This window comes from Phascolarctos cinereus, unplaced genomic scaffold, assembly GCF_003287225.1.
Source record: "Phascolarctos cinereus isolate Bilbo 61053 unplaced genomic scaffold, phaCin_HiC Scaffold_5;HRSCAF=322, whole genome shotgun sequence".
Taxonomy (NCBI): Eukaryota; Metazoa; Chordata; class Mammalia; order Diprotodontia; family Phascolarctidae; genus Phascolarctos; species Phascolarctos cinereus.
In genome coordinates, this window is record NW_027555958.1 from 460481613 (window position 1) to 460508835 (window position 27223).

Genomic DNA, 27223 nt, shown 5'->3' on the forward strand with positions numbered 1-27223 from the left:
TTTGAGAATTTCCAGTATATAGCTTTGAAAACATAAATGCTTTTTGCCCTTTCCTAAACTCAGTGCAAGATTAAGTTTAGGGATAGGAACCTGGTGAAACAACTCCAGTCCTGAATTTTATTGCAGGCCTGTAATTAAGTCTGGCTTTGCTCTACCTTCTAGACCAGAAACCGAGTTCCAAGGGAGTAGTGTTTCAGGGGAATTGGAGCTGATTTACAGGGTTGGCAGGAGAACGTGTAAAATTGTGTGTCAAACCCAGTCTTTCCACATGGATTCAGCCTGAGCCAAGAAGAGGACCCTGGGGCTTCACACAAGCTCTTTGTTGAGTGTGGAAGTTACTCGGAGAGAAAAGCTTGCAGGGAGAATTTGTTTTATCTTTTTCACCCATAAGATTGTATATAGACAGAGCAAATGTGATGAGCAAAACTGATGAAATATTCATTTTATCTACATGGGAGACTGATGGACAGTCATTTCAGGTGTCACCTACACACACACACACACACACACACACACACACACAGACTTATTTCATAGAATTGAGTGCTTACAAAAATTTTAGGGAAGATAATATTCTGACACATATAAGGTAGTAGTTAAACTCAACTCACCAAACATTAAGTTCCTCTTATGTGTTTTAGGGACAAAAGCCAAACTGTCCTTGTCCTTGAGGGGCTTACATTCTACTTTTTTTTTCCATCTTTGAGGAGTAGCCTTTAAGAATTGTACTCTTGTGAATAGAGCACCAGCCCTGGGGTCAGGAGGACCTGAGTTCACATCCAGCCTCACACACATGATACTCACTAGCTGTGGGCCCTGGGAAAGTCACTTAACCCAGATTGCCTTGTGAAAAAAAAAAAGAAAGAAGAAGAATTATACTCTTTTTTGTACATAGCCATTGTATGTTATCTCTGCATGCCTTCTTCCTCCACCCCCATTAGATCTGAATTCCTTAAGGAGACAGACAGTTTTTTGCCTTTCTTTGTTTTCCACCATACTCTTAACACATCTACCATGTAGGAAATGCTGAATCAATGCTTTCCTAACTTGACTTGACTTCCAACTCCCAGGTCATGGTTCTAGACATCTAAATTAATCCTTTGATCTGAAGGATTCCTTTTGAGAAGGAAGATTAAAATGGGTGTGATCAGTGGTCTATAACAATGGGATCAAACCCAATAGAAATAGATCCCTGTTGGCCACATATTGACTTAGAAAACCACAAGTCAACATTAACTATATTGCTTTGTATTTTTATTTGTTTTGTTGATCATTTCTCCATTATATTCAGATTTAGATCTGGAAGAACTTCAGTGGTCATTCAGTCCAGCCCCTCTCATATGGAATTAGGGCTCTCAGAGGTTACATGACTGGTCCATGGTCATACAGGTGGTAAGGAAGAGAGGAGAAAGATGACCTCATGTTCTCTGGCTCCAATTACAGCACACTTTCTGATGGGCCATATGCTATAGTGATAGAGCAGGAGAAAGGAGTCACTTCAATTCCCAAAGTGAGAGAGGACAGAGTTGAACAGAAAAAGGTAAAAGTTAACAAAACCCCTAAAACTCTGCCACTGAATAGGAAGTAAGAAGACTACATTCATAGAATGTCAGAGTGAGAATAAACCTCAGAGTTCAGCTAGTCCAACCAAGATCAATCAATTAACAAACATTTATTAAGATGTGCCAGGCACTGTGCTAAGTGCTGGAGATACAAAAAGAAGCAAAAGACAGTTCCTACCCTCAAGGAGCTTATAATCTACTAGGTGAGAAAACAAGCAAAAACAAAACAAACTATATGTAGGATAAATAGTAGAAAATGAACAGAGAAAGTCACTTAACCCAGATTGCCTTGTGAAAAAAAAAAGAAAGAAGAAGAATTGTACTCTTTTTTGTACGTAGTCATTGCATGTTATCTCTGCATGCCTTCTTCCTCCACCCCCATTAGATTTGAATTCCTTAAGGAGACAGACGGTTTTTTGCCTTTCTTTGTTTTCCACCATACTCTTAACACATCTACCATGTAGGAAATGCTGAATCAATGCTTGCCTGACTTGACTTGACTTCCAGCTCCCAGGACACGGTTCTAGACATCTAAATTAATCCTATAACTATATATCTATCTTTATCTATACACTTAGAATGAAGCTGTCTTTGTACTGATTTGGCTGAGAGGTCTGTTTTATTTTGTCCCTTTACTTCATCTTTACATCATCTCATAAAATATTTATTTGATTTCTCCTGTTTCCACTAGGCAAGATCTCTTTAGGAAAAGACTTCTTTATTGGACATGACAATCTAGAGAATTGTGGGAACCTTAAAAGAGCTGGAGGTAGCCAGCTGATGGCAGCTAGCTCATGGCCTCTATATGCTTAAAGGTTCAAGAGAGATAATTTCAAGAGAGATAATCATTTTGTTAATAATGCTAGGATTTTACTAATAAATGGAATGATCATTTGGCCATCTCTCTCTTGGACCAAAGAAGAATCATGGTGGTGGGCTCACAGTTTATATGCCCTTGGAAGAATGGGCATTCCTGAGGGTGGCCATCAACTCTGATTGGTTAACGAGGAATGAGAGAATGAATATTAGAATAAAAGATAGAAACATTATATTTTTTTATTTTTCTTTTTCTTTTTTTATTAATTTATTTTTAGTTTTCAACAATCACTTCTATGTGCTTTTGAGTTGTAAATTTTCCTCCCCCTCCTTCCTCACCTCCCTCCCTAAGACAGTATGAAATCTGATATAGGATCTACATATACATTCCTATTAAATATATTTTCACATTAGTCATGTTGTAAAGAAGAATTAGAACCAATAAGAGGAACCGCAAGAAAGAAGAAATAAAACAAAACATAAGGGAAAAAAAGAGCAAATAGTATGCTTTCATCTGTGTTCAAACTCCATAGTTCTTTCTCTGGATGTGGATAGCATTTTCCATCGCGAGACTTTTGCAGATACTTGCATTGCTGAGAAGGGCCAAGTCTATCAATGTTAGCCATCGCACAACATGGCTGTTACTGTGTACAATGTTCTCCTGGTTCTGCTCACTTCACTCAGCATCAGACCATACAAGCCTTTTCAGTTTTTTCCGAAGTCTGCCTGCTCATCATTTCTCATAGCACAATAGTATTCCATTACTTTCATATACCACAACTCGAATGAGGGAGACAGAGGTCAAAATCTATGTACAAACAAAGTATATGCAGGGTAAGTTGGATATAAGGGTTGAGGAACGGCACTCAAATCAAGGTGGAATGGGAAAGGCATCCTGTAGAAAATGGAATTTTACCTGGGATGAGAGAAGTCAGGAGGCAGAGATGAGGAAAGAGAGAGCATTCTAGCCATGAGACTCAGCCAGTGAAAATACCCAGTTTGGAAATGGAGTGTCTTGTTCAAAGAATAGCAAGGTGGCCAGTGTCACTGAACATGCTGGAAAGAGGACAGGAGGCTGTGAGCTCTGAGAAGACTGGAAAGGTAATAGAAAAGCTTACAAAGGGCTTTGAATGCCAAAGAGAAGATTTTGTGTTTGATCCTAGAGGTGATAGGGAGTCACTGGAGTTGACTGAGTAAGAGGGCAATGATATGTTTGGTACCTGAATGGAGGATGGATTGGAGTGGGGAACACACTTGTGACAGGCAGACCCCCAGGAAGCTGTTGCCATAATCGAGGTGTGAGATAACAAGGGCCAGTGCTAGATTGGTGGTGGTGTCAGAGGAGAGATGGGGGAAGGGTATGTTCGAGAGATATCGCAAAGGTCAAATGACAGGCTTTGGACACAGATTGGGTTTGGGTTGGGCTGAGCGATCCTGAGACTGGGATGACAATTAGGTTTTGAGCCTAGGTGACTAGGAGGATGGGGGTAGCTTCTACAGAAATAAGGCAGTGTGTAATGGGGGAGTATTTGGAGATAAGGATTGAGTTTAGTTTTGATCATGTTGAGTTTAAGGACATTCAACTTGAGATGTCCAAAGGGCAGTTGGAGTTGTGAGATTAGAGGTCAGGAGAAACGTTAGAGCTGGATAAATAGATTTAAAAATCATTAGCATAGAGATAATAATTGAGTTTATGGGGATTAATGAAATCTGTGAGTGAAATAGCATAGAGAGAAAAGAGGACCAAGGACAGAGGCCTGTAGGATGGTCACTGTTAGGGATCGTGACCTGGAGATCCAGCAAAGGGGACTGAGAAGTGCTGAGCTAAGTAGAACGGAGAGAAAGGCGAGCCCCAAAAGCTAAGGAAAAGAGAGCATCAAGGAGACGAGGGTGCTTGACAGTGTCAGAGGCTTCAGGTAGACCAAGAAGGGTGAGGACTGAGAAAAAGCCAGTGAGTTTGGAAATAAGAAATTGTGACTTTGGAGAGAGCAGTTTCCATTGAATGATGTGGTCAGAAGCTCAACTGCAAAGAGTTAAGAAAAGGACACTCCCCCCAATAAACAAACAAACAAACAAATAAACAAATGTGGTCAAGTCTATGAGACTGCAAAGGCTTTTGAATGTGGGACTGGAGGTGAATTAAGTGTCTTATCTTTCGAAATCTGCCTTAAGTTCAAAGCAGATCCTCCCTGAAAAATGGGTCACCAGGCAATGATTTTTTTTTATTTTGACCATAGCAATGCAAGAAAACCATTTAGTAGCAGCAGCAGCAACAGCAACAGCAGCAGTATTAACAGTAGTAAATATTTACAGGATGTTTTAATGTTCACAAATTGATTTTACATAATAATAATTATGAAAATAAGTTAACGTTTATAACATTCTTTAAGTTTCTCTAACTACAGCATATGTATTAACTCCTTTGAACTATACAGTGACTCTGTTAGTATTGTTATCTTTATTTTACAAGTTCAGAATCTAAGGCTGTAAAATATTAAGTGAATTATATAGCTAGTGACTGTCAAAAGTAGGATTTGAAGTATAGCACCGTATCTACTATATACTCTAACTTTCTAACATAGGTGTGGGTTGTGACCTCAATTGCTGGTAACACTTCCAGTTTTTAATGCTTTCTGCCATGAAATTTAATACGCATACTCATACACATACACACACAATCACACTCATACATGCATATACACACAACACATATATGCATGTATATATTATACACATGTGCATATGTTATAGACACACAATACACATGTATATAGTGTGTTATGTATATGCATATATGTATATATGTACACATATGCACACATACACATAATACATGTGTACATGTGTGTGTGCATGCGTATGTGTATATACACAGACATGTTACCCCCCAAGTAGAACATAAACTGCTTAAGGATAGAACGTGTGGGGTGTTTTGTGTTTTTCTTCTTGGTATCCCTAGCATACAGTAGTAATTTAATAAATGCTTGCTGGTTGAATGAATGAATGAAGTAACCATATTGATGGAATCATGGTTCCTCTGAAACACAATGAAAGATAAGTGTGATTCCTTTAGCTTTTCTTGCCAGGAGACAACTGTGCAACACATTGTTTCCTTATGCCTGGATTAGCAATGACGTGAAACCTAAAGGTTTTCATCTGTTTGGCAGCTGCCAATGGCTGTATTAACCATTCAGAATTGGAAAGTTTATAAAAAAAAACACAAAGGATTGGGTCTGGCTTATTGATGCTGGGGAAAAAAGCTATTAAGAAATGAAACCATTTTGATTTGTTATAAGAGCTCAAAGAAGATTTCCTCAAATGGCAAAAATATTCTGTATTCTGGAACCAAAAGAGCACCCTGGTGTGTTTTCTATTTAAATGGAACCATGAGTAGATGATGCTTTGTGCTTGAGGGTGCTCTGGCCCAGGGTTGAAATTCCCAGAAATGATTTTAACCCTCAAAATGATTAACTTGAATCTAGGAGAGAAGATTGTTCTGTTCACTATAAATTAATTAAAGTATAGAAACTGTGGCCCACAAAAGGCCTCTAGAAGTCCATGAGAGACAGTATGTGGAGTAGTAGAGACCATGTTGCACTAGAATCCCAGAAGACCTGGGTTTAATCTCCCTATGTGACTCAGACTGTGTCATTTAAACTCTCTGAGCCTGTCTTTCTCTCATCTGTAAAATAAGAACATTAAAACCTATAGTACATCCCCTGCAGAATGATGGTGACACGCCAGTGAGATGTTTTATGAGATTTTGCTTTTTGAACCCTAATGTACTATATAAATGTTTGCCGTCATCATCTCCAAGCATGACTTTTTTTTTTTTGGTAGCAATTTTAGGCAGATAGATAAATCTCTAATACTTTTTTTTTTTTGGTGTAGGGGTGGGGGGAGGCAATCAGGGTTAAGTGACTTGCCCAGAGTCACACAGATAGTAAGTATCTGAGGCCGATTTGAAGTCAGGTCCTACTGACACTAGGGCTGGTACTCTATCCACTTCACCACCTAGCAGCCCTGAGCTCTAATACTCTTAATACTGTCCTCAGAGGAAAATTCAGTGATCTCCTCTGGCAATATGTTAGGAAATTTTCCTTTTTTTTTTTATCTTTCTCTTCCTAACTATACTTTAAATCTTAAGAAATAATAGAGTAAGAGCATTGAAAAGGAACTAAGAAAAAAATCTATTAAGCACCTACTATGTGCTAGGCAATATGCTAAGCATTTTAGAAATATCTCATTTGATTCCCTACAACTGTAGAAGGTAGATGGATAAGTTCTACCCATTTTACAGGTGAGGAAATTGAGTCAGACAGAGGTTAAGTGACTTCCATAGGGTCACACAGCTAGTAAATGTCTAAGCCTATATTTGATTCTTCCAATTAGCTGGCTTAGTAAATTGAATATTGATCTTGAAGTATGGAAGACATAAGTTCACATCCCACCTCAGACTCTTGGCCTAGTATAACTTCTCACTTCAACATTCACTTCAGTATCTGGATACGCTTTCATATAATCACTCAAATACTTTTGGCAATGGGGAGCTCACCACCTCACAGGTCAGCACATTATATTTTTAGATAGTTCTATCCGTTAAAAGAGAAAAAGTCAAGTATAGTGGATAGTGTGCCGGCCTTGAAGTAATTAAGGTCAAGGTTTAAAAGTCTTTCCTCTGATGTATGCTAGTTTTGTGTTACTGAGAAAGTAATTTAGCCTCTCAGTACCCGACACAACTCTTAGGCTAAGTTAAAGGCCAGTTGTGGATTTACACAGGTGAAGGGATTTTCCATATGGCTAAAATCACAGCTCACTATGTGAAAGAAATAACAGTCTTGCTAGCTTTGGATTCAAATCAGCCTCTTTATAACCCCTAATCACTGCTACTCCCTTAGTAGAAATTGAGAATAATTTCACCATTTAAAAAATTCCCAATCCTCTCTGCTCTTCAAAATCATTACTATAGTATCCTGAGAACAAAAAAGCCCAGAGCAACAGGAACCTTGGAAGTCCTTCCTCTCTGCCCTCTTGCCTCAAGACTTCCCTTTCTCAGGCCTAAGAACCTGTCCCTTAGAACTGTGTTCACCGCTCTCCCCTTCTAACCCACCTACATCTTCCCCATCCATCTTTGTGCTCTTGTTAATAAGACACAGACCTGAGGTGATGAACAAACGACCTTTTCTCCCAGAGCCTACCTAGAAATGTCTCCCGTCATTAAATTCTGTCCATCCCAGCACCCAGCACCCTCGTGGATAGTGAGGCCGAGGTTGCCGTCAGTGAGGTGTCTCTCAGATCAAGCCTCTGGTCATTCTGTGTTCTTTCTCAGTGCCTCAAATCCTCCAGGCTTGATTTATTCCTGTAAGCTGCATTTCAGACTTAGAAAGAAACAGATACAATGCACAGGGGAGAGAGAGCTGAATTTAGGGCACGCAGTTATGTTTTTTTCTTTGCAGATCCCGTTTATAAATAAGCCTGGAGAGCACTTGTGATTAGAAAAACACGTTATTTCTGAATAAGAAAAAGCAAGAAGTAACATGATAGACTTCCAATGCACTTTGACCTTTCTGCTCTGCTTCTCACTTCCCAAACCCTCCAAAATTCTGAGTTCCAAGCAGAGGAGGCTCAAAGCAAAGAGGGCCTTCCCGGGTTCATTAGCTTGGCCTGAAGGTGAATAACATGGGAGTCAGGGGCCCCCACATTAACTTTCAATGTTAACCCCTTGAAATGATTGCAATCTACCCTGAACTCCAGGGTAGGTGGTCAGGGCCAGCCTCTTAGAAGACCTCTGGCTATAAGGGTCTAATGGAAGAGGTCTGAGGGCAGAGATATGAAGATATATGATAGATGGAGTTCAACCTTCTTCATTTTACATGTGAGGAAACTGAACCCCAAATACCACAGTGGTGATGAGTGACAGAGCTGAGATTTGAACCCAGGTTCTCAGATTCAAATCTAGTAGTCTATTTCTTTCATGCTTATTTCTCTCCCCAACCAGAGTGTCTGGCAACAGAGTAAGCAGATGCTTGTGAATGACTTGATCTGTGTCCCCAATGCCTGGCACAGAGTAGGCACTTAATAGATGCTTGTGGATTACTTGACTGATATCCCTAGTTCCTGGCACATTTAATAAATGCTTGATGAAGTGTTCTGTGTACTCAGCACCTAACAGGGCATCTGCCACAGAGTAGGAACTTAATAATTGCTTGTACGTGTATTGATTTGTATCCCCACTTCCTGGCACAGAGTAGGCATTTAATAAATGTTTGAAGATTGCTGAATTGATTTGAATCTCCAGTGCCTTGGAAGAGAAGGGCTTTTAACGAATGCTTATGGGTTGATTGATTGCCTTGTGTCCTCAGGTACCTAGCACAAGGGCCTGGCACACAGTAGGCACTTAATTCATGCTTGTTGAGTGGTAGTGGATTGATTGATCAATTAACAACCTGGTTGGTGGTAGAAAGAAGATCAAGAAGTATATGAATGATTTTAATTTAGAATCCTAGAGTTCACTGATGTTGGGATTTTGATCAGGAAGAGAACTTAGTACCCACTGGTTCTATCCACCACCTGTAAGTGAACTCCCTGCAAAATATCTCTTAAAATGGCCACGTAGCTACAACTTGTTTTCTTCCAGGGATGAGGAGCTCACCACTGCCTAACAAGACATGTGGTTGCAACCAAGAATAAAGGGAGAGGAAATTTGGTGTAGGCCAAAGGACCCAAAATTAGCCGTCAGAAGACCTGGATTCCACTTCCAATTCTGCCATGAGGTGACAGACACGTCTGTACGTTCAGCTTTAATCTTTATTCTCACATGGTTTTGTTTACTAGTAGATGCTTATTACATGAATAAATGGAGAAGAAAAGCTTAATAGAGGCTGGGCCATGATAGTTGTCTTTGAAGAATTCTCATGAAGAGGAAGAGTTTTGTAGTTGACTCATTTCAGTCATGTTCAGCTCTTCGTGACCACATTTGGGGTTTTCTTGGTAAAGATATCGGAATAGTTTGTCATCTACTTCTCCAGGTCATTGTACAGATGAGGAAACTGAGGCAAACTGGGTTGAGACTTTCCCAAGATCACACAGGGTTAGACTTGCTCTGTTTGGTCCTGGGGGGCAGGGGTGGAAGGCAGTTGCAAGAGGCAAAAGTAGTCCTGATGTCTGGAAGAAGTTCCTAATAAGAACTGCCCTATGGTGGAATGTGCTTCCTCAAGGGATGGTAAGCTGCCACTCCTTGGAGGTCGTTGGATGCTAGATGATCCCTTGTTGGGAATGTTATGGTGGAGATTCCTTTTAGGCATCACTTAAACTAGATGATCCACTGAGGTCCTTTCAAACTCTCAAATTCCATGACTGTTCAACCTTTTCTTTAAGAAAATTGAGAATCAGAGAGAAATTATGGGTTTATTGATTGATGATTGCAATTACTTACCCAAATCATATAAACCCCTAATTTCAGTCTTGGAGATAGGAGGGACCTCAGTAGCTATCTTGTCCAGCTGGCACCTGACTGAGCAGTCTCTCTGTAATGATCCTGACAAAAGGCCTTTTATTAGAAGACCTCCAGTGAAGGGGGAATTCATGGCCTCTAAAGCGATTCATTCCACTTTGGAACATCTCCAGTCAGATTTAGACTATGTTTAAAATCTTCCTAATATTTTCTGATGAATTTGCTTAATGAAGAAGTTATTTAGAGTAGAATTACTAGTCACTCAGGTAGTATGTGGAGAGGGCAGAGAGTGGATCTAGGCCTTCTTTGTTCCAAGGCTGGCCCTCCATGTCATCAAGAGATGGAATCTAGAACTGAGAGATTTCCAGGTTAAATCCTACAAAAGTATGTTTATAGAAAGCAGTGTTTATATTAAAATTTCCTCCGAATCTCTGACAACAAAGTCTTTTTGAAAAACAAAACCAGGCTATTGGGTTAATTTGATGATCATTGTTGGAACTATGTAAAATAGGGGCCCAATTGTTCCATCTTGGTTCTGCCTCCAGATGATTTGAGGCTGACACATTCTCATCTTGAGCTAAGGTGTGTGTTACTTATCCCCAGTGCCCTTGGAATCTCTTTGAACATTATCAATTACAGAAGAGTTGAAAATCACCTGTAAAAACCTGGAGAAATAAAATATCCAGACCAAAAAAAAAATCATAAGAGCTTTAGTTGCCATTAATGGTGGGTAATGACTTTATTCTGCATCAGTTCACCTAAATCTTATTAGGCTTTTCTGTAATGGTCAATTTTATCTTTTCCTCAATTCAGGAATATCCCATGTCATTCATATGCCACAATCTGTTTAGTTATGACTATGGACAATTCCCTCTGTGCCTTTGTAGAGATTAGGATCACATGGATTCTTCTATGGATCCATGATCTCATAAGGGAAGGCCCCTCTACTGCATCATAGCCCCTCCATGCCATCTCATTTAACTTGATTCTTGTATATGCGTGTCTACATAATATTCCACAGAGAATCTATCCAATGAACTGGAGTTCTGCCACCATTTCCAACTAAGAAAAAAAAATCATCTCTACTTTGAAACCAGGAAGGTCTGGTTATGCGACTTGGCAAGTCACTTCCACTCAGGGTGCCTCAGTTGCAGAACAATTTCTGATCTCCATAGGTAGAGGAATTTTCTTCACCAGGAGTTCCCTTTGCTGATGAAATCACTCATATTAGACAAAAAAAAAATGTGTCTAGTCAGTTAAACAAGAATTTATAAAGTGCTTTGTATGCTCCAGACACTGCACTGAGCTCTGGGGATACAAAGAAAACCCCAAATGTACCCCTGCCCTCACAGAGCATACATTAAAGTGTTGGGGTTCCAATATTCTAGTCACTAGATACATTATATCCAATGTATATACATATATAGAATGGAAGACAATCTTGAGGAGGAGGGTCACTCATTGGGCAGGGGAGGCAGAGAGAGAACCAGGAAAGGCCTTTTTGTACAATGTGGAATTTGAGTGAAATCTTGAAAGGAGCCCAGGAAGCTAAGAGGCTGAGGTGGGGAGGGAGAAGATTCCAAGCACGGGGGATGGTTGGAGAAAAGACATGGAGTTGGGAAATGAAGCATCCTACATAAAGAAGAATATGTAGAGTAAAGGGTTAAGACTAGAAAGGGAGAAAGGGGCTGTATTGTAAAGGGCTTTATATTTCAATTTGTATTTCATTCCAAAGGTAATAGATAGCTACTAGAATTTATTGAATAGAGGGATAATATGGTCAGCCTTTCACTTTAAGAAAACCACTTTGGCTACTGAGTGGAGGATGTATGTGGGGAGAGATTTGAGGCAGGAAGATATATCATAAGGCTGTTGTAGCCATCGAGATGAGAGGCTGTGAAGTAATAGGGTGGTGATTAGGAGAATAGAGAAAGAAGGATGGAGGATAGAGATGTGAAGTTAGAAATGATGGGATTGAACAATGGATTAGATATGTGGGATGTGTGAGAATGAAGAGTTAAGGATAAGGCTGCGACCCTGGGTGACTGAGGAGATAGCAGTACCCTCAATAGTAATATGGAGGTTCTTAAGGGGAGTGTTTTTGGAGGAAGATGAGAAAGAAGAGGAAGAGGAGGAGGAGGTAGAAGATAAGGACTTCTGTTTTGGACATGTTGAGTTTCACATATCATAGTTAGATATGTGATATCTAATTTGAGATGTCTCAGAAACAATTAAAAATGCAAGACTGGAACTCAGAAGTTAGATTAAAGCTGGATGTGTGTATGTGTGTATGTGTGTGTATATATACATACATGCATACATACATACATATATATGTATATGTGTGGTGTGTGTGTGTGTCTGTGTGTGTGTGTATGCAGCTTTGGGCTGTCCTATTCTTAGGATAGTAGATAGAGCTCCAGAAGAGACTTCAGAAGCCATAGGATCAAATCCCCTCATTTCACGGGAAAGGAAGCTGAGTCTCAGAGAATTTGGATGACTTCTCCAGGATCACACAGCTATAGTGTCATTAGAAGGGTTTGAGTTCAAGTCTCGTTGACTCCAACTCCAGCTGATTACCCACTATACCATGTTGCTTCTCAGCATCCTTTGCTTCAGCTAGAGATAACAGAAAATTTTCTTCTCCTCTCATGCAAGTTCTTGATTTTATGCCAATTCACTTTAAAAAAAAAAAGGATTCATTATTCAACTGCTTTGTACCAGGCACTGTGTGTGTTAGTTCTATGGATGCAAACCTAAACACAAAAAGGCCCTTGCCTTCAAGGAACTTATATTATATTGGTGGAGTGTCAAATGTGTGCAGTTAATTAATTCCAATTATACACTAGGTAAATAGGATGGAGGTTCCATGGCAGTCCTCACCTGCAAAGCATAGAGATGATGAGAAAACCATCACGCATAATCATCAGAAGGGAAAGGCCTTTTGCAAGCACAGATGCTCATTCTCTTTACCTTCAGATAGGACCACACCTGATCTCTGCCCTTTTATATAAGAATCTAGTCCAGAAAGTGAGAATAACCGAGGCAAGTGAATCTGCCCCATTCCACCCCATCCAAAAACCTATTCTAATGTCTATACACCTTTACCATCACAAGGAATCTGATGAGGTATTTTACAATGCCTGTTATGTGACAGGCACTGTACCCTGGGAATACAAAGAAAAGAAGGAAAACATTCCTTGCTCTCAAGGAGCTTACATTCTTTTCTCTTGGGGAAAACAAGTACATACAAAATTCTAGACAAAATGCATAGTAAATAAGTTATATATACATGTATCAATACACACATGCATTGTATGTGCATACATTCATATATACATATATAAGTGTACACATATACATATATATTATACATGTATGTATGTATATGTGGTAAAAATGTGGAATTTGAGATTCTTCACATATCCAACATTTTCTGCACTCATATATGTATATATGCATATATACATATGTAACATACATACACACATATGTATATGAATGAATAAAAGCATAGGGCAGCTAGGTGGGACAGTGGATAGAGCATTGGGCCTGGAATCATGAAGTCCTGAGTTTAAATTCAGCCTTAAACACTTACTAGCTGTATGGCCCTGGGCAAGTCACTTAACCATGTTTATCTCAGTTTCCTCATCTATAAAATGAGCTGGAGAAGGAAATGGTAAACCACTCCAGTATCTTTGCCAAGAAAATTCTAAATGGGGTTCTGAAGAATCAGAAACCAAAGAAAAATTAAAACAACTAGAGTGTTAACCCACTAATTGCTGGGGGGGGCAAGAAAGACTTCAAGTAGAAGGTAGCAGTTGAACTGGTTTGAGAGCAGAGAGTCTCAGAGGTAAAAGCATAGAGGGAGAACATAAGGTCTAGTACTAGTAGTCAATGGGAAGGCACATAAGAAGTACTTGATGCAAGCTTGTTAAATTTAAATTGAACTTGTCATCCCATACCACATGAGCCTGGTCTGTTCTTCCTTGGTATTTCTTATCACCAGGTAAGAACATTAGCATCTTCCCCTAGATTGAACCTCCAAAGATAGCAAGGATCATAGTATCATGGATTTAAATCTGGGAGAGGCCTTAGAGGTCATCTACTCTTGCCTCTTCATTTTGTAGATGAGGAAACTGAGGCCTCAAAAAGATAAAGTGAGGTTCCATAGGTGTTAAGAGCTGGGACTTAAACCTAGTTGATAGGTCTCCAATAGAATGGTTTTCAGCCTGTCTTACCTAGAACAAGGCTAGCACACCAGTTTTTGACCATTTCTACCCTGCTTTCCAACTCTAGTTGTCCTTGAAATGTTGTATTCATATTATAATGTGAACTTTTTCAAGGATCAATTGAGCTCACTAAACTTGAAAATGTATTTCTTAGAAAATAGCTCCCTATTTGATAAAAATGACTGGGGAAAAAAAACACGACAACAACAGTGACAACTATAAAACATTCTGGCAGAATTAGGTTTAGACCAGGACTTCATAACGTATTCCACAATTACTTCAAAATGGACCAATGATATGAATATTAAAGATCATATCATAGAAAAAAAAGATTATGGAGGGGGTGAATTTTCAACCAAAAAAAAGAGATAGAAATAATTAAAGAAAAAAATCTTTGACAGGCACAGCATTAATGCATCTAGAACAAGAAATGAAATTTGTGTTAAATGTCTCTTATACGGATCTGCTATTCAACATGTGTAGAAACTAACAGAAATATTTTAGACCAAAGTTATTCACCAAGAGTGGCTACAGGCTGTGAAAGCACTTGTTAAAGTGCAAACTATTAACAGTCATTTGATAGCATGCTCCAAAACTTAATAATAAGAGAAATGCAAATCAAGACCCACCTCATACCCAGGACATTGGCAAGGAAAGATGACAAAATGTGGGAAAGCTTAATTTTGTATGGGTTATAGTATGTATGTGTGTGTATATATATATACATATATATATGTATGTATATATATGTGTATACACACATACACACACACACACACACACACACACACACACATATATATATATATATATATATATATATATATATAGTGAATTGTTGGTAGAGCTGTGAATTGTAATTTAATTGTAAAATTTTAGAATTTGGAATTATGCGAAGAACATGACAAAGATGTTGACCCTGTGACTCAGAGATTCAACTGCCAGGCATATGCCCCAAGGAGGTCAATGTCTAAAAGAAAGGCTCTCTATATATTCAGAAAGATTCTTTCTATACAAAAATATTAATACACCAAATTTTGCAGTAAAAAACAAAAACTGGAAATGTAATTGATGTCCATTGATTGGGGAACGGCTGAACAAATTGTGGCACACGAATGTAATAGAATATGAATGAGATATAAGAAAAGACGAGCATGATGAATACAGAGAATCACAGAAAGACTTCTGTGAACTGATGCAATGTGAAGTAAAATGATACATACAACGACTACAACAAAATAAGTGGAAAAAACAATAACAACAAAAATTGGTTATAAACAAAAAAAGCCAATTGATAATAACGCCACAAATTACAATAGTCAAGCTTATCCCCAAAAAAGAAATATGAGAAGATTCCTCCACCAATTCTTTTGCCAAAGGGTGGGGCTTATGAGTGTGGGGCACTGCATATAACATCAGAAATTTTCTACATGATTAGTTTTTTCCAAACCTTTTTCTTCCTTTTTTTTCTTCTTCACCTTTACTATTTGTTGTTGTTCAGTCATGCTTCAGTCATGTCAGACTCTTTGTGACCCCATTTAGCATTTTCTTGGCAAAGATACTATAGTGGTTTGCTGTTTCCTTTCTAGCTCATTTTACAGATGAAGAAACTGAGGCAAAGAGGGCCAAGTGATTTGCCTAGGGTCACAGTAAGTAAGTGTCTGAGGCTGGATTTGAACTCAGGAAGATGAATCTTCCTGACTTCAGGCCCAATCCACTGCTCCACCTAGCTGCCCCACAAGCCTGGCACATAGTAAGCACTTAATAGAAGTTCTTTTTTTTTTTTTCATCAGAATCTCTCTCTGTCTCTCTCTCTTAATAGATAGATAGATAGATAGATAGATAGAGATAGAGATATAGATATAGATATATAGATAGAAAGTAGCTATAGAGAGAGCATATATACATACACACACACACACATATATAAATATATATATATATATGACTAGAAATGACCTCAGAGGCCACTGAATCTAGCCGTCTTGGTTTTGCAGATGAGAAAATGAAGTAAGATTAAGTGACTTGGCCAAAGTCACAGAGATAGCAAGCACCAGAGGCACAATCTGAATATCTGTATTATGCCACCAGAGGCAACATTCTTTCCATTGTACTATGCTATGTCCCAAAGAGATTTCTGCTCTCAGTGGAAGCTATTCCAAGCTGTGAACTACTTCCCCTAGAGGAGAGGTTTTTAACCTGAGATCTGTGCATCAATTCAGAGGGTCAGGAAACTTGTATGGGAAAAAAATACTTCTTTATTTTCACTAAGCTCTAATGGAAATTTAGCATTTCCTTTGATTTAAAGAAGAATCATTCAGAGAAGGGGTTTACATGCTTCCCCTGACTGTCATGGATATCTCTGTCTGTCTATCTGTCTCTTTGTCTCTTTGTCTCTATCTCTCTGTGTCTTTGTCTGTCTCTCTCTGTCTGTCTGTCTCTCTCTCTCACACACACAATCATTAAACTAAAACAATACAAATTTGTTTTGTTTCATGATGCAAAAGAAGTCTCAAATTTCTCTGAAGTTTTTAGGGAAGTTTTCTAATTTTTCATTATCTTTACCTTAAAGAAGAGTAGAGGTTAAAGAAGGGTATTACCCAATATTTTAATTCTTCATTCATTTAATTGAATTCCATATAATGATTATCTATTAAGTAACTGTAATGTTCCAGGCATTTGAGATGGAGAGATACAAATGATAAAACAGAAAAGATTCCTAGCCTCTGCCCTCCCTGAATATTATGCTTGTTGAGTCCTTTGATTTCAGCCTCTGGAGGGATAGAAACATAATAAAACCGTCTTGTTTTTTTACACTGAAGCTCTGGGCAATTGGAAGGTGGTAGTGGAGACAGCAGGCCCCTCTAGCTCTGTGGGCTGCTCAAAATGAAAAAGTGAATTCTAGGCCACATCCTGGGCCTTCAGAATACCATTGAGCATCCTCCCTGGGTGCCTTTAATTAAAAAACTGCTTCTTTGCTCAGTGGCAATTCTCTGTCACTTTTCAACTCTTCCCATTTTTCCTCTATTAAGAAAATGAGATAGCAGACAAAACAAAAGCAGGTGTAAGCATCACTTGTCATTATCCCAACACTTTCCTCTTCACCAGTGAGTCTCGAAGAAGGCCTTGGCAGCGCTGTATCATGCTCATTTCATCAATCTCACACCCCAACCCACAATGGATAATACTGGCCCCATTTTCAGAGGGAGAAAAAACCACCGTCATGAATATTATCTTACAGATAATTTTATTTGCCAAAAGATGGAAGGACCACTTAGGGAACATTCTATACTAGTTTTTATTTTCACCGACAGAGAGGAGCTGGAGAGAAACCTTTGAGGGACGTAACACTTTCCCCCCAGATTGTGTGCTAGGAAAGGAGGGTAGTCAAGAATACGCTCTAAATTTAGGAAAATGACATATTCTATGAACTAAGATTCTATAAAAGAAGTGAATCCAGGAAAGTGAGAAGTTTTTAAAGAAGAGATTCTGGAGATCCAAAGAGAATCCATTGCAATGAATTACAAAAGGGGAGTTATCTAAAGAGATTGATGTGGATGCTAGGAAACTCCCCAACTCACTTGGTTTTTAAAATATGTACAGAAGATGGACATAAGGATAGGTGCCCTAGCACTCAACTTAAACTTACAGCTTGTGAAAACACCTGTCTCTTTTCCTTTTCTTCCTTCTTCTTCTTCTTCTTCTTCTTCTTCTTCTTCTTCTTCTTCTTCTTCTTCTTCTTCTTTCTTCTTTCTTCTTCTCTTCTTCTTTTCTTCTTTCTTTCTTTTCTTCTTCTTCTTCTTCTTCTTCTTCTTCTTCTTCTTCTTCTTCTTCTTCTTCTTCTTCTTCTTCTTCTTCTTCTTCTTCTTCTTCTTCTTCTTCTTCTTCTTCTTCTTCTATTGGTATTAAGTGACTTGCCCAGGGTCACATAGCTAGTCAGTGTCTGAGGCTGGATTTGAACTGGCACCCTATACACTGTGCCACCTACCAGCCCTACCTGGGGCTTTTTCATTCAAATAGCTATTGAACCAGACATTCCCCATCTTGTACTTGTAACCCACTGGAATATTTACTAAGCACTCTACTGGCAATAACCCTGTGTGGCAAGTAGTTCATTATTCTATCCCCATTTGACAGAGAAGGCTGTCTTCATCTCTAAAATGAGAGTAATAATACTTGTGTTGCTTAACATGTTAGAGTTTCGTATTAATGAGACCATTTATGTCAGCTTCTTTACAACTTCAAAGGCCTGTTGGAATGTCTATTGTCACTACTGAGCGACTTGCTCATGGTGACACAGCTAGGAGCACATCTTATGGGGGAGCTGAGCCCAAGTCCTTTAACGTGTATGCTCAAGCTCTATCGACTGCACAGGACTACCCCTTGGTCACGGACATCCTCGAATTGTTCATAGCATCCCAATATATAATTCATATAGTCCTGGTGACTTGCACTAATCAAGGACAGCTGTATGTACCCTTCCCTCCTTCTCATGTATTTTATATTTCATTTCCTGGGGCATCGTTTTCATTCTCTAGTGTCCAGTATGAAAATCATTCCCCTTTATAGAGAAAATGAAAGGAAAAAAAGTAATTCTGTCTTCTCTCTATCAGCATGGTCCAGTTCACCATGGTTAGATGCTCACACTTCTTTGCTCTGCCTCTTGAAATCAACATAGCTAAAAAACAAAACAAAACAAACAACTCACCTTTTTAAAAGGACATTTTTAACAATCAACCCAGTGCTAAACCTGGCACGGGCTTTGGTCTTTCTGATACAACTTTTTTCAGGCCTATCCCATCCTCCTACATTCCTCTTCAACCATGCTATCATTTTTCTGTACAATTGTCAAAAACAAACAAACAAACAAACAAAAAAACACGAACCAAGTTGGTTGAAGAGTTCTCTATGCAATCAGATTGATCTTTTGTTTTCTCCCCACATGGGAGGCAACATGATACTTTGGAGGGGAGTCAGAAGGCCAACCAAGAATTGAGCCTCTTACTAATTGTGTGATTTTAGACAAATCCAAAAATTCCTAAGATTAATTATAGGTGGAAGAACATATATAGAGAGAAGATATAGTTTGACTCCTTCAGTTGAGAAAACTGAAGACCTGAAGGACGATGGGACTTACCCGAGATCACTCAAGTTGCTTTTTTTCTCCAAGCCTTAATTTCTTCACTTATGCAGTGGTGATATAGTTCATAGACATAGAAGGTCCCTTCTGGCTCAATATCTATCATCCCAAGATGCTGTAAGTGAAATGGAGCAGAGGTCTTCTAGTTCAAATTCCTCATTTTGCAGAAGAAGAAACTGAGGCCAGGGAGACTGTAACTTGTTTAAAGTCACACAGGTAGTCAGTGAAAGAGATGGGATTAGAATGCATGTTATCAACCTCTAAATCTAGTTCTCTTTCCACTACCATGTGCTACTTTGGCCAAGCCATCCTCTTCTATTACTAATTTTAATGCCAATAACAATAACTTGTCGATGACAACATTGGCTGTTATAGTTACAAGGTTCATTCACACATTTTGTTTGGTTCTCAAGATAATCCTGTTAAGTAAATAGAGCAGGGGTTAGGTTAGTAGGTTAGATCTGACGTCCAAAGAACTGGGATCCAATCTAGCTCTTGTCACTATTTCTGTGAGCTTAGACTCAGCCTCTGTGGGCTTCTGGTTTGTCATCTGGAAAAGGAAAGAATTGGGCCAGAGAACTTCTAGGTAGGGCTCACATCTGCCATTCCCCAACACCCATAAAACGAGGATCTTGGGCCAGGGAAGTTCTAAGGTCCCTTTTATTGTATAGAGCATCAAGTCTGGAGTAAAGAACACCGTAATTCAAATCTGCCCTCAGACACTTACGAGCTGTGTGACCTTAGGCAGGTCACTTAATCTGTTGGCCTCAGTTTCCTCATCTGTAAAACGGGGATAATAATGATATCTATGTCACAGGGCTGTGGTAAAGATAAAATGAGATAATTGTAAAATGCTTAGCATAGTGCTTGCTACATAGAAAGTGCTGTTTTCTTCTCCTCCTCCTCCTCCTTCTTCTTCTGCTTCTTCTGCTTCTTGTCCTGCTTCTTGTCTTGCTTCTCCTCCTCCTCCCCCTCCTCCTCCTCCTCCTTCTTCTTCTTCTCCTCCTCCTTCTCCTTCTTCTCCTTCTCTTTCTTCTTCTCCTCCTCCTCCCCCTCCTCCTTTTTCTTCTCCTCCTCCTTTTCCTTCTCCTCCTCCTCCCCTTTCTTCTTTTTCTTTTTCTCCTCCTCCTCCTTTGCCATAGTTATTTCATCATCATTGTCGTTGTTCTCATTGTTGTCATCAGACATCATTGAACAACACAAAGGCCTATATTATTTGAGAGCCCATTTGACATTACTCCTCCATTGAGATGTGAACTTTTAGAGTACAAGAAACTTGTATTTGCCTTTTTTGGCACCTCTGGTGCCTGACACACAGTATTTACCTAGATAATGCTTGTTGACTGACCACTGAATGTGGAGTCAGGAGGATAAGCTTATTAGCTGTATTTCCCTAGACTTAATGAGTCTCTGAGCCTCAGTTTCCTAAGCTGTAAAAGGAGACTAATAAAACCTGATGACTCCTTCAAAGGGCTATGGTAAGCCTTTTTAAAGAGGCAGCAAAGGGCTGTGCAGACTTTAAAGCAGATATTTCAGGGCTGGCTGCTATATTCTTTCTGAGTCCCATGGTGTTCCTCAGGCCAGATCACAGAGGGAGCTAATACCTTCAAGGTTCCATTAGATGACATTCTGACTCCAGCTTTAAAAAAGCATGTTGGCCTGCCTGGTGTAGAGGGGCGAGGACCCCCACTCCTAGTCTGTATCTGCTTTCCAGGGCTCTCCTGCCAGTGCCACACTGTCATGATCCCATCTGACAATTTTATCAGCCACACACTCCCCAAAATGGCAACTCAATATGGCCCTGTGCTATCTCATAGCTTACATTAGTTCAGCTTGTCAGAAGCCTGTCAGCAAGTCCTGAGGAAGCCCAGAACCAATACCAGGAAAACTGAACTTTGACAGACATTTCACAGGAATTTCACAGGAAACTGCTGGCCACGGAGCAGTTTCAGCCAAACAGACCATCAAAGACCCGTCTTGTTTCTTGGTTTATCCAGTTAGAAGTTGGGTTCAGGTCCCTGAATCTCCCTGTGGGTTGGGTCTTCAGTTCCTTAAGTCAATCCATTGTAAAGCTTGGAAAAACACCACTGTTCTGGGACTGTGTTGGCCTGGGAGCTTCTGTCAGGCATATCTCTGCAGTTCATTCCTCTTTCCCCTTCCCCCCATAGAGGCATCTCTGTTATTCACTGGCTGGTTCAGTTGAGACTATCCAGGTTCTGCCCTCATTAGAAAGAGAACAAAAGGTTTCCCTGGAAAGTGTGGGACTTGAAATGTAAATACTGTGAGTTGCATAGAAATAATGCAGTAACCAATCATGGCTTTGAAAATAACTCATTGGAGAAATAGCTGACAGAGCCAGGGTCTCTGCAATCCTGCAAACTATAAGGTTTGGGTATGTTTTCCTTTAAGCCTAAATAAGCAAGTCCAAAGTGCTTCTTGTTCCTGGCCAAAAGCTTTAAGGGTTCAATTATATGGTCAGGATTTTTACAACTGTATTCCCTTTATGTGTGCCCAGTATTGAAAGGTTCCTAAAAGCTCAGAAATTTGATCTGGTAGAATGTTTGAATGGGTGGGGCTCCAAGAAAGGAAGATGGAGCTGGACTCTCATCAAAGATTGAAATTTGACCTAAGATTGTAGAAATTCAGAGGTTGAAGGGCCCTCACAGATCATCAGTTACCACCTTCATTTTACAAATGAAGAAACTGAGGCTGAGAGAAGGGAGGGGTGACTTTTCCTGAATTATACTGCTTGGTCTCACCTGAAGAATACCATATGACTCAGAAAGAATAATAGCAGTTAACACTGAAATAGCTGCTTTGAAGGTTGCCTTTCCTCTAAGCATTATCTTTAATTTTTTTCTGTATTTATCTTGTTTGCACATAGTCATTTGAAAATTGTCTTCCCCACTAGACTGTGACTGTGTTCCATGAGAACTGAGACTTTTTTTTGCCTTTATCTGTATCACCACCACTTAGCACAGTGCCTGGCACATAGTGAGCATTTAATAAATGTTGTTGACTTGAGTTGAGTAGAGCAAGGGGAGAAAAAACTTTCAGTGCCCAAGAAGTGTGATCCTGGTCTGCTTTTCTATATAGAAAGGGAGATTTCCTGCTCACTGTGAGCACTGGGGGTTGTCTCTTGAGCCATCTCAAGTTTGAGAGTTCTGGAGTCATATTAATCTCCTTTCCTGTATTAACCCTTTCTCCCAATACTCTTATTGTGAAGATAGCTAGGTCATATAGTGGAAAGAGCATGCTGCTTGGAGTCAGGATGAGCTGAGTTCAAATCCTGCCTCTGTTGCTTGCTAGCTACGTGATCTTGGATGGGTCACTTAACTTGTCTCAGACTTAGTTGTTGTTGTTGTTGTTCAATTGTTTCAGTTGTGTCTGACTCTTCATGATCCCATTGGAGGTTTTCTTGGCAAAGAACCTGGAATGGTTTGCCATTTCCTTCTCCAGCTCATTTTACAGATGAACAACTGAGGCAAACAGGATTCAGTGACTTGTACAGGGTCACACAGCTAGCAAGTATCTGAGGCAGGATTTGAATTCAGGATGATGAGTCTTCCTGACTTCAGGCCCAGCACCCTATCCATTGTGCTACTTAGCTGCCCCATGTCTCTCAAACTTAGTTTTCCTCATTTGTAATATAGGATGAAAATAATAGCATCCATTTCCTAAGGCTGTTCATAGAATCAAATAATATGACATCTCTGAAACATTTTGAGAGTCTTAAAATGCCATATAAAAACTAGCTATTGTTAATATTGTTATGATCTGTGGTGTGGATTTAATGAAAGAATTCACCTCTTTGAAGAGAATAATGATATTGAATATTTTCTGGTTGAAGCTGTAACGCAATCCATTTCAGAAATAGGTGGTGGAGAATTAATAGATAGATTTAATATATACTAAAGGAAAAAAGGAAAGAAATTGTTTCCATCTTTATACAGTAAAACATGCTGAATAGTATACTTGCAGACATAGCTGTAAGGAACAATATTATGGAATAATGAAACAAAGCACTTTGAATCTAAAAGCCTGGGGTGGAGTCCTAGATGCCGGGCTCTGCTTGCGTAGAGGTGACAATGTTTTCCCAATGGTGAACCCTGGGGCCTATTACCCCATAGAAGCTATAGAAGGAGGCAGGATGGATAAATATCCTCATGACACGTGATAAATAGATTAAAATTATATGGAAGTGTTACTAGACCAAGCAAATACCAAGCCACAGAGCAATAGTAATGACTGATGACAGTTAGGCGCTATTATATGCTTACCTCTGGTTAAGGTAATGAAAGGCCTCAGATCCAAGAGTGGAACCAATGGACCCTCCATGGGTGACAGTCGCATGACTTCCACTCATATAAGTGACCTTGATCTCATAGATGTCAAAAAAGAGAAATCAAGCAAATGGCTGGATTCTACAGATGTGCCTCCTTCCCAATTGCCTTATAAGGACCCCAGATTTCACTGATGTAGGGAGTCCTTGAATGAGAGGACTGCCTTTTCCAATGGAGTTCAACACCTTCTCTGCAGCTCACAATCCATGACTTGCCAATGGGGTCACCCAGCCAGAATGTGTCAGAGCTTGGACTTGATCCCTGGTCTTCCTAGCTCTGAGGCTAGCTTCTATATTGTATAGACTTCTATTTATAAATATTGTTTCCCCTGGTGAAATTTAAGTTCCTTGAGGGCAGAAGTTGTTTCATTTTTGTCTTTGTGTGTCCTTGAACAGTGTTGGTGAACATACGATGAATGCCTTTTGATTAATGGATTTCCTGTCTAAGCAACAATACAGTGAGCTAGGCAGGGCAAGAATTCTAATCCCATTTTACTACTGGGCAAGCTGAGACTCAGTGTAGTTATGTATCATAAATAATGTATATCAGAACTAGGACATCTGCCCTTAAATCTGGTTTTATTGAGATGATGGCATCATATAGTGAAAAGAACATTGCATTTAGCATCAATGGTCTTGGATTTGAATTCTGATACTGGCATGGCTATTTTAGGCAAATCATTTAACTTCTGCTCTAGAATTTGTTTAGAGCCATTTTTTTACATGTATTTGGAGGCATTTGGGGGAGAGCTCAAGCACGTCACTGCTTTTTCAAATCATTTAACTTCTTTGGGCCTCACTTCCCTCCTCTGTCAAATGAGAGTTCTAGACCAGACGACCTCAAAAGTCCCTTCTAGCTCAAGGACTATAATTCCATAATCCCCTACACCATGCTGGCTCTGCTCCTTCTGTGTTATATGTTATCAGTGAATACTCAAACCCAGAGAGGGGAATGTCTGAGCAGCTCCATGCCAGACAGTACAGGGGAGGAGATATGGGAGAATAAATATCTGCTGATACCCCTCAATTCATGGCATTTGTAAGATTGGCTACTGATTCTATTTGTACAAGGTCAACCTTCACAGGCTCAGACTGGGATAGTGACTTGTCCAAGGTCACAAAGTGAATTAGTTGCAAAATAGACCAGGACCCTGGGTCCTCTTACTCTCTGCTGTGGTATCCTTTTCATTGTCCTATTTGAGGTGCTTTGGGCAGTCAGAATTTGACTGTCATGTGCCCAGGGGTTAGGTGCCATCTTAGACTGTGCTTAGCTTTGAATCAGGCATCCCTGGGAAGCTGGAGAAAAGCTTGTTAACACTTGTAACTCTATTTCATTATCTCCTTAGATCTCTTTGTCCATTGGTATGCAAATGGACCTATTCTGCTGACGGTGGATGGGATGAGAGTTTCTGGAAGAAGATCAATTTGGAAGATTTTGTGGCTGATAATTACTGCAAAATAGGTAAGAAAAAAGAATGAAAGAAACGGTACCATGTATAATACATGTTATAGATATACATGGATGACACATGTGTATGTCTGCGTATGTATCCTTTCTCATCTAGTCTGGACCTATAATTTCGTTGATGTTAAGAATTCCTGGCTTAGGGTAAGGGAAGTAAGGTGATGGAAACTCCCCCCAGTGAATGTGGAGTAGGAAGTCACCTGTAAAGTTGAGAGCTCTAGGTACGGAACATCAGCGCGCCACCTTGTGGCCCCTCATAGGGTGGGAAGGAGAATGGCGCAGACTGGAAGGATTTCGGCAAATCACAATCTGTAGTGACGGAGTGCGCCCTTACTAGGATGAGTGCAGTTGACAGCTGGTATTGGCTGAGGAAATTCTAGGCAGGAAATTTCCCACCGGGAAGTTGAAATCACAGGTCTGGGCCCAAAACTTCAACAACAACAACAACAGCGATGACAAAAATAAATGAAGATACACATAGTATTGAAATATAGAAATTTAGGCCAGAAAAATGTGCTTCTTTGAATAACAGATACTTTTCTGTAGGAGCTTACTTCGGGTTACATGCAGAACCTCAGATTTGGAAGGGATCCTAGAGGACATCTAGTCCAAATTATATTTGTTGAGGCAGCCCTACTTAGTGGAAAAGCACTGGCTCTGGAATGAGACAACCAGAGTTCAAATTCCACCCCTGGTTCTTACTACCTTGTGTCCTCAGACTGGTCACTTAATCTCCTTGTGATTCAGTTTCCTCAGGCTCTCAAATGAGAGCTTGGCCTAGGTTATCTTCCAGCCCCCTTCCAACTCTTGACCCTGGAGCCCTGTCTAAGAATCGATGAGTGCTATTTCTAGGTCCCATGAGCCAAGACAATCAACTTTCAAGCTATGTCAATGCTGCGTTGACATAAGAGATTCCTGGGATCATTATAAGACAACCCGTGTAGCATTTGCACGATATAATAAGTCTAATTACTCAGGTTAAGCTCTTATAATTGACTCAACTAAGAAAAGACAAGTCAAGTCAACCAGCATTTATTAAGCATTAGTATATGCCAGATATATCGCAGAGCTATGGAGCAGTCTGATGTGGTGGAAAGAGCCCTGGTCTGAGACTCTGGGGACTCTCATCTTGGCTCTGCCATTAACTAATAATTAGATGGAGATGACCACCATGGTTCAGTAAACCTCTCCTTGCCCCATGAAGATTTAGTATCTTTCTCCATAAAATGAGCAGAGGAGACTATAAGACCAGAGTATATGATCTTTGAGGCAGGAGGACAATATTATGATTGGAGTTGGAATCTGACCTCAAATACTTACTAGCTGTTTTGTGTACCTGGGAAACATCTCTCAGCCTTGCTTTCTGTAAAAGGAGGAATGTAATATCACACTTGGACTTTAGTTGCCTGGTGGTCGGCCTCCCTGCCTCAATCTTCTCCCCTGTATCCTCTATTCAGTTGATCTTCTTGTGTTATCTGACTATGTTATCCGCTGCTCCCCAGTCAATAAAATCCAGTGTCTTCCTGTTATCTCCTTGTTCAAAAAGAAACTTCTCTGTCTTTTAAAACTTTTCACAAACTAGCTTCTTCCTACCCTTCCAATCTTCTTACATTTCACTCCCCCCATGTACTCTGAGAGCCATTGGCATTGGCCTCTTTGCTGTAACTAGTACAAGGCCTCAGTGCATTCTCACTGGCTGTCTTTCATGCCTGGAATGTTGTCCCTCCTCACTTTTACCTCTGGCCACCTTGGCTTCTTTTAAGACTGGGCTCTGCAAGAACTCTTTCCTTGTTCTCCTCTCTCACCTCCCCACCTTTGCTGCTACCTTCTTCTCTGAGATTACCTTGAAAGCCTTCACTTGGCATAGAAATGTTAGCTGTTATTAGCTATTACCTGACAACTCAATACACATTAAAAGTCAACAAACATTTCTTAAAGTCTTCTTATATTCCAGGCATTGTCCTAAGGAAGGAGGTATAAAGAAAGGCAAAAAAAAAAAACAACCCTCTATCTTCAAGGAACATACTATCTCATGATGGTTTTCCTTCCCACCTGGCTGCCAGCAGGCAAGTGAGGGCTGAGTTTGAAGTTTCTGTGTGAGGCCAAACTTCCCTTCCTCCTAGGCAAATTCGCTATAATTACTGATGGCAGGGTACTAGACTTGTATCATCAGTTACATAAAGTACCATATCTGTAAACAAAAATCCTCATGA

The 27223-nt window shown here is 39.8% G+C and overlaps 1 protein-coding gene across 4 annotated transcripts in view; it reads left to right on the forward strand.

Moving 5' to 3' along the window:
- The window catches only part of FGGY (FGGY carbohydrate kinase domain containing), a 544879-nt gene that overhangs the window by 226553 nt on the left and 291103 nt on the right, over nucleotides 1-27223 (forward strand). For all 4 annotated transcript variants that reach the window (XR_013487452.1, XM_020993102.2, XM_020993097.2 and 1 more), the window contains exon 6: nucleotides 24892-25007. Coding sequence is in view for 3 of the 4 variants with exons in the window: in XM_020993102.2 (XP_020848761.1) it covers nucleotides 24892-25007 (116 nt within the window). In the remaining variant the exon portion in view is untranslated. The remainder of the gene's footprint in view (nucleotides 1-24891; nucleotides 25008-27223) is intronic.